The sequence below is a fragment of the Sarcophilus harrisii genome, chromosome 3 (genome assembly GCF_902635505.1).
Source record: "Sarcophilus harrisii chromosome 3, mSarHar1.11, whole genome shotgun sequence".
Taxonomy (NCBI): domain Eukaryota; kingdom Metazoa; phylum Chordata; class Mammalia; order Dasyuromorphia; family Dasyuridae; genus Sarcophilus; species Sarcophilus harrisii.
In genome coordinates, this window is record NC_045428.1 from 1,925,373 (window position 1) to 1,933,035 (window position 7,663).

General features: G+C 65.8%; 1 protein-coding gene across 1 annotated transcript in view; it reads right to left on the reverse strand.

Annotated features, from left to right (window-relative positions):
• Positions 1 to 6,056, reverse strand: part of LOC100925960 (D-beta-hydroxybutyrate dehydrogenase, mitochondrial) — a 15,746-nt gene extending 9,690 nt beyond the window's left edge. The window contains 4 exon segments of the mRNA XM_031963587.1: positions 1,652 to 1,762; positions 2,270 to 2,339; positions 3,179 to 3,302; positions 5,971 to 6,056. Of these exon segments, the coding sequence (XP_031819447.1) occupies positions 1,652 to 1,762; positions 2,270 to 2,339; positions 3,179 to 3,261 (264 nt within the window). The 5' untranslated portion in view covers positions 3,262 to 3,302; positions 5,971 to 6,056.
• Between the last annotated feature and the right edge of the window lie 1,607 nt (positions 6,057 to 7,663).

The window sequence follows — 7,663 nt, forward strand, 5'->3', positions numbered from 1 at the left end:
TGGGGCCCAGAGAAGCTGCATGGGGAATGCAGAAGGGGCTGCTGCAAGGGCCCAGAGAAGGCCAAATGGGCCCAGAGAAGGGGCCAAAGGGGAGCACAGAGAAGGGCTGGGGCCAGGGCCCAGAGAAGGGCCAAAGCGGGACCCAGAGAAGGGCCAAATGGCAGAGAAGCTAAGGGCCCAGAGACACAAGGGGGGCCCAGAGAAGGGCCAAAATAGGCCCAGAGAAGGGCCACAAAGGGGCCCAGAGAAGGACACAAAATAGCCCAGAGAAGGGCCACCCAGAGAAGGACAAAGCTGCTCCAGAGAAGGGCCAAAGTGGCCCAGAGAAGGGCCACAAAGGGCCCCAGAGAGCAAAGGGCCCAGAGAAGGGAGCCAAGGGGGCCCAGAGAAGGCCAAAATGGGCCCAGAGAAGGGCCAAAGGGAGCACAGAGCAATAAAATAGGCCCCAGAGAAGGGCCTGTGCCGGGCCCAGAGAAGGGCCAAAGGGCCCAGAGAAGCGCCCATGGGACTGCAGAAGGAGCCAAAGGGGGCTCCTGGAAGGGCCAAAATAGCCCCAGAGAAGGGATGTTAAAATAGGCCCCAGAGAAGGGCCCAGAGGCGGACAAAGCTGGGACCCAGAGAAGGAAGCTGTAAGGGCTCCAGAGAAGGGCCAAGGCCCAGAGAAGGGACAAAGGGAGCACAGAGAAGTTTTCAAGCGGGGCCTCCAAGAGAAGGGCCAAAGGGCCCCATGGATATAAGCTAAAATAGGGCCCAGAGAAGAAGCTTGCAAGAGGCCCAGAAAAGGGCCAGAGTCGCCTGGATTTCCTTAAGCCAAGGGTCCAAGGCACAAGACTAGCCCTTGCCTGATGCCCAGAAGGATTCTTGGAAATGTTGGGGAGCAGATTGTGACACCTCAGGCCCCCCAAAGAGCCAGCCGGCTTCCCCAAGGAGTCAGACCAGACAGCCTTGAGACAGGAGGAAAAAAGAGGCCTCGGAGGCCAGCCCAGCGGCTCCCAAAGGGCCTTCACGACTGGAAAACAGAGGGGCCGCCGGCTCCAGGCTATCCCAGAAGCCCGGGGCATGCTTTCCTTCACAGAGCCCTCCCAGGAGCTCCCTTGGCGCCCCAAGCCCTGCCGGGGGATACGGGGAGAGGAAGCCTGGCCTTCTCTGTGTCACCCACCCCACTCTGGGACTCGGACGGAACTGGACTTGGATCCTGGCTTCAGACAAGGCCTTTCCCTCGGTCTCCCCCTCTGTCGAAGAGAGGATGGGGGCGTTCCCAGCTAAGAGAGCCCCGAGAGCACTCAGGGGGGCCTCAGAGGGAGCACTGGGGCTGGCTCTGGTGGCAGCAGAGAAGGAGCCGGGCCCTTGGGGACCCCCAGCCCCCCTCCGCCGTCCTGATCAGTCACCATCTGCCCGACCAGCCTGAGGGATCCTGAAGCCGGGAAGCCTGGGACTGATGCCCCGAGATGGGGGGGGGCCAGGAAAAGTGGGGGGGTACCTAGGGGGCACGTGGGAGGCTCCTGGGGGGTACGCCTGGGAGGGGGCAGGGGTCTCTCAGTGGGGCACAGGGGTCTCTTGGGGGGCACAGGGGTCTCTCGGGGGGCACAGGGGTCTCTTGGGGGGCACAGGGGTCTCTCGGGGGCACAGGGGTCTCGGGGTCCTCCCCTACCTTGAGGAGGCAGCCGGCAAACACGGTGAAGCCCAGCGCGTGCAGGTGTTTGGCAATGGAGAGGCCAAAGCCCGAGTCGCAGCCGGTGACCAACACGGCCTTGTTGAGGGACTGGGAGGGAGGCCAGGGGAGCCCATTATGAACCTGCCCCGCAATCCTGGTGTCCCAAAGGGCGGGGAGGGGGAGGCAAAGCCAGCCCGGGCTCAGGGCTCTGCAGCAAACGAGAGGGGCTGGCACCCGCGGGGGTTCTGCTCTCTCTCAGAAGGGGGGCTGAAGCTGTCTGCACCCAGAGGGGGCCGGAGGTTGGGGGGGGCTAGAGGCTGGGGGTGGGACCAGAGGCTGGGGGGGCTGGAGGGCTGGGGTGGGACTAGAGGCTGGGGGGGGCAGAGGTTAGGGGGGCAGAGGCTGGGGGGGTCGGGGGGCCCAGTTCCCACACCAATCCCCTGGGGGTCCTTGGCCAATGTAGAGACCTAAGACAGGCTACTGACCCACTGAGGAAGCCCCACAAAGGGCCAGGAGAGGAGCCAGGGACAACCGCCAAGGCTGAGTTCTGCTCCTGGGGTGCCCGGCCTCCCCCCGAGACTGAGGGCCTGGCCCGCTCCCCAGTGCTCTGCTCACCATTTTTTCTCGGGGCTCCTGGGTTTTCTCGTCCCCCTTGGAGTGCAGACTGGACAGCACCTGGCCAGGCCTGGGGGGAAGGAGCATGAAGGGGGCGGGGGGAGGGGCGAAGCCCTGCACACAGGCTCAGCTGAAGCCCTCGGCCCCATGGGATGCCGGCACCCTTGTATCCCTGGGGGTCCCGGAGCCAAGGCCCAGGGGTCCCAGAGCTGAGGGCCAGGGGTCCCGGAGGTCCCAGAGCCGAGGCCTGGGAGTCCTGGAGGTCCTGGAGCCGAGGCCCGGGGGTCCCAGAGCCAAGGCCCGGGGGTCCCGCAGGGTTCTCTGGCAGCCCATCCCAGCTGGTGACCCCAAGGGCCTGACCTCCCAGGCTGGGGCCCAGGCTTCTAATCCCGCCTCAGATGCCTCAGAGGGCCGAGGGAAGTCTCTCTGGGCCGAGGGAGCCCTCTCTGGGACCCTCATTTATCCTCAGTGAAACCAGGCAAGTCTCAGCCTCCCTTCGGGGAGAGGCGGCCAAACCTCTGGGCTCCTGTACACTCTATCCGGAGAGGCTGGAGTTCACAGAAGGGGGGGTGGAGGTGGGATCCCCAGGGCCCTCCGGCTCCGCCCCTCCCTGCTCCCCTGGAACAGCCCCTGGATATTTCCCTGCCCCTGGGTGGGGGCCACGTTGGGCCTGGGTCAGGTCCCCCTTGGGCGGACCGGGACCCTAAGGGGGCCCCCTGGTGGAAGAGGCCCCTGCTGTGGCTGCATCTCCCAGGGCCGCTTCCCCCAGGGCTGCGTCTCCCAGGGCCCCTCAGGAGCTCACCAGACCCCTCTTGCCTCCTAAATTGGGCACCCCGGACAAAGCCCACTCCCCCCCTCCCGGCTCCCCTTCTGGTAACCCCCCCAGAGACCCTCCTCCCCGGCTCCCACCTTGTGACGTCCAGAGCATTTCGGGAACCAAGGCGGCTCCGGGCCAGAGCCCCCAGAGCCCGGGAGAACGGAGGAGCCAGCATGGCTCGGACTCGGGACAAGCTGAACTTCGACTTTCTTCAACCTGCTCCGAGACAGAGAAAGGAGGCGTGGGCCAGCGCACAATCAATCCCAGGAGTCCCCGGGGCCTTGGGCAGCGTCTTCCCAATGAGCCTCCAGCCCGGAGCTGGACTGAGCCCGTTATGGAAACAAGGACTGAGGATTAAGCAAAGCCAGTCAGTCAGTCTACAAACAGACATTTATTAAGTGCTTTCTGTGTGCCCGGAACTGAACTAAGCCCTGCAGGTACAAAGAAAGGTGTCCCTGTCTAGCGGGAGAGACAGCAAGCAAACCCTTGTGTCCGGAGTGTCCTGGGTTCTGGGAAGCAGTAGAGGGCATCTCCGAGGAGAGGGGGGTGGGCGAGGAGGGTCGGGAAGACTTCTCGGGCCAAAAACCCCCATCAGCACCCACCATCCCACCATCCTGGCCCCGCGCTCCGCCTTTTCCAGACTTCCTTCCTGGGACTGTGTCTCGGGCTTGGGGGGAGGAGCCCTGGGGAGGACCCCCCTTCCTCCCACTGGGACGCCAGCCCCTTTGGGATCCCTGCCTCATTTAAAGCCCCTGCCCGCTTCCTCAGCCAGTGAGCCTGGCACAGAATTGGGAGTCAGGGGCTGCCTGCTCGACAGCACGGCCTGGGCCCAGAGGCCTCCCAGAGCTCAGGGCCCCCATCACTCACAGGCCTCTATGCACTCCCAGGCTCCCCCCATGCCCAGGAAGCCCCGCCTCCATGAGACAGTAGACCAAGGGAAAGCCTCCTGCCCCCTAGCTGGGACGGTCCGGCAGTTTCCGTGCCCCCGCTTTCTGTTCGGTTACAGTTTCCCGCTTTCCCCCAGGGCTCCCAAACTCTCAGCACAGAGCCTCTTTTTACCAGACATGCTTCTGTTTGGGGGTTATGGGGTTCTTTTTAGCAGACATATGCCTGACTGTGGAGTCTGTGGAGAATGGGTACAGGTGTTTTAATCAAGAACAATTGCTGGTTGTTTTCCAGAGGGTTGGGCCACGTCACCATGTTTTGTCCAAGGACAATCTGTGCTCAGGAGCCTGACTTTCACATCACCTCCTCCGCCCAGGACTTGGCAGGCAAGAAGAGCCATGGCCCAGGGCCATCTGCTGGCCTCACCTTTCATGCCCCCGCTCTGGGCCCCAGCAGCCTCCCTGTTGTTCTTGGGCACCCAGGCACACTTGGGAGCTGTAGGAGCGGGGGAAGGAGAGGTGCCGGTCTGAAGGCCCTGGAAGTCTTAGTGTTATCACCCCGCGCAGAAAGCTCCAGCCAGTCCTGGATCCTTCTCCTGTCCTTCCGGCAGGAGCGAGGCCCCTGGCGTGCTGGGTGTCCCCTCTGGGCACACAGTGCGGTTAATAACTGAGCTGAGCCCCCTGGGGAGTAACCCAGAGCCAGCTAAGCCCTCCAGAGGGTTCGCTTTAAATAAACAGGGAGGGTCTGCCAGGGAGGGTGTCCAGGCTCCCACCAGAATGAGGCTACCGGAGCCCCCTGCCTTCCTTCGCCCTTAAGTCCTGTGGATCTGAAATCTCCTTGGGTCCTAGAGGAGGCCGGGACGGAACCAAGGGTCCTCCTTGCTCCAGGCTCTCCAGGTAAATAAAGTAGAGAAAACGTGAGAAAAGCCCCTTGCTCGGAAAGGGAGCGGGGAGGCTTCGGGTAGAAGCTGGGGGAGGGCATGGGACGAATATGGGGGGGGGGGTGATCCTGTGCAGGGCACAGCCAGGAGGCCGGCAGCCCTGGATCACAGGATACTGGGGCCGGGAGTGGAGGGGGAAGAAAGGGGGGGAATAGGAAGACTGGAAAAGTAGGAAGGAACCAAGCTAGCGCAGCGTTAAAGGCAGAGGATTTTATATTTGCATCTGGGAGTCTTGGGAAACGGCGGGGTATCGGGAGCGGTGGGGAGGGGGCTTCCGTAGGAAGATCACCCCACCCTCAGAAGGCCGGCCCGGGAGGCGCTCCCCAGGCGTCAGGGCCGAGGAGCAGCTTCGGGGCAGCGACCACCCCACGAGGACAGGAAGGAAGCACAGTCCTTCAAGAAGGAGGCCCCGAGCTCCAGGCTCCTCTGCGGCCCCTCGGGCCTTGGCCTCGAAGGCGGCGGCGTGGGCAGAGTTCCCAGGGTCCCCCGTCCGGCCCCTCTCGAGCCCGGGCAGCTAAGGGGAGGGCTTGGGACGCGGCCGGGCTCGTTGGTGTTGGAGGCGGGCGCCGTCTCGGCAGCACTGGGAGCCCCTCCTCCTCCGCTCGCCCCCACAGTAGCCGGCCAGGAGAGTGCCGCGCGCCCCCCCTCACCCCTGCTTCTCCTGGAGCTTCCTGGGCTTGGGCTGGGTGGGAGGGGTGAGGTCGCCGGCTGGATGCGGCTGCCGCCCGGCCTCGGCCCCGCCCGGGCCCTGCCGTGCTCACCGGTCCCCTGGCTCCCCTTCTGTGGGCGGCGCGGCCAGCCCTGGCGGCCCTCCCGTGCCGACTCCTGCTGGCAGCGCCGCCTCAGTGGCGCCGCTGGGCCAGCCTCCCTATCGGGAGCGGCCAGCGCCCAGCCAGCCCGCAGTTCATTGCTGGGCGCGAGCCACGCCCGCAGCGCTTGAAAGCGAGCCCAGAGCCGCGCCGGGGGCTTGGCCCAACGGGGGGGTTCGGGTTGGCCGGAGGCCCGAGGCTCAGCCCCCCCGCCCCCCGACGCGGGCGAGGAAGCGGAGCGCCTCCTTACCCTCTGCCCCGGCGGCCGAGGAGGCTTCGGACAAGTCCAGCCGGCGAGTCCCGCCTGCTCCCCTCCTGGCCGCCCCGGACTCCCGCCGCTCCTCTGGCCCGGCCTTCCCAACGCCTCCCTCGCGTCCCCAGAAGCTGAGGGCGCGGCCGGCGCGGCGGGGAGCCTCGATAATCTTCCCACCCCGTAACGGGCCCCCCGGTATCCAAGAACCCTCGTTCGCTGTCGCGGGCCCCAGAGGCCCGGGGCCACAGAGGGGCAGCGCACGGGCTGATGCCAGGACCCTCCTCCGCGGGCCCGGAGGGGGAGGGGAAGAGGGGACGGAGAGGGATGGAAGGGCCGCATCCCCGGGCGGAGCGGAGAGCCTGACGCAGGCGGAGGAAGGCCGTTGCGTAGGACGAGAGCTCCTCCCTCCTTAACCTCCTCTCGGAGCGAAGCAGCGACACCCTCTTTGCAGGGTAGGGAGGGCGGCCGAGGCGGCCGAGGACGCCCTCCCGCTCTGCAGCATCCCTGCGGAGGCCGGTCCCCCGCGCCCGCCCGGGAGGCTGGCAGCCCGGGGAAGAGGCGCCGCGGTGCTGGCGGGGCCGGGTGGCCGCCCGGAAGGACTCGGAGCGTCGCCGCCTCCGCCGCCCGGCCTGCCTGCCCGCTCCTTCCGCTCTCCGCCGCTTCCCTTCGGCGAGCTCCGAGCTTTCCCCTGGTGGGAGGCGCAAGGGGCCCCTGGGGCCTGAACTGCGAGAGTTCCCCTGAAAGGATGAAGCCAGGGGCGTGACGATCCCAAGAAGGTGGACGGGCCTTCTCTTCCTCACCTCCAGGAAGTGAGCTCATTCCTCCGCTCCGTCTCCATCCCTGCTTCACCGGGCCGTAGCCAGGTGCGCCCGCCGGGTCCCCCTGCCTCCCGGGGCTCCTGAGGAGAGGCAGGGGAAGGAGGGGAGTGAGGGTGGCCTGAGGCCAGAGAAGGGCAGCGTGGAGGCCCTGACCCGCCGGGATCTCTCCTGGCTTTGCTCCTGATGGAGTGGGGACTGGTGAGCCCCACCCCAGGGATCTCTCTCTCCTGCTTTTACTCCTGATGAGGGCGCCTTGGGAGGCCCCACCCTCGGGAATTCTCCCGCTTTGCTCCTGATGGGAGCGCGCCTGGAAGCCCCACCTCCGGGATCTCTCCGCTTTTCCTGCGGCTACTGGAGTATCTGGCTCATGGCTCTGCCTAGCTTTTTTGCTCCTCTTCCCAGCCGCAGCTGCAACTTCTGCTTCTGTCCAACTTGAAGATCTGGCCTATGGGAGGGGCCATTGCCCACGCTCCCTTCATCCACCTGCCTCCGCCTCCTCCCTCCTGGGCTTCCGGACCCTGGTAGCCAGGCTGCCCTCCCTCGCCTCCTGAAAGGCTCGGTTCCTGCCTCGGCCGGGCCTCCTGCTCCCAAAAGCCGGTGTCCCAGTGGGAGGAGCGGAAGCCTCCTGAGGGCAGGAGCCCTTGGGGAGGTCTAAAGTAGCTGAAAAAGGTTTCCACCAGAGCCGGGTCAGGGGCCACCTCTGTCCAGCAGCTTTCTCCTTCTGCAAGTGGGAGGGAGGGGTCAGGGCGTCCTCCCCCACACCAGCCTCCCGGCTGACCTCCTAGGGTCCTGAGATCAGAACTCCTGAAGGGAGGAACCCAGGAGCCTGCCCCCACTATTCGGCCTCAGCCTCCCCACCAGCCTTCATATCT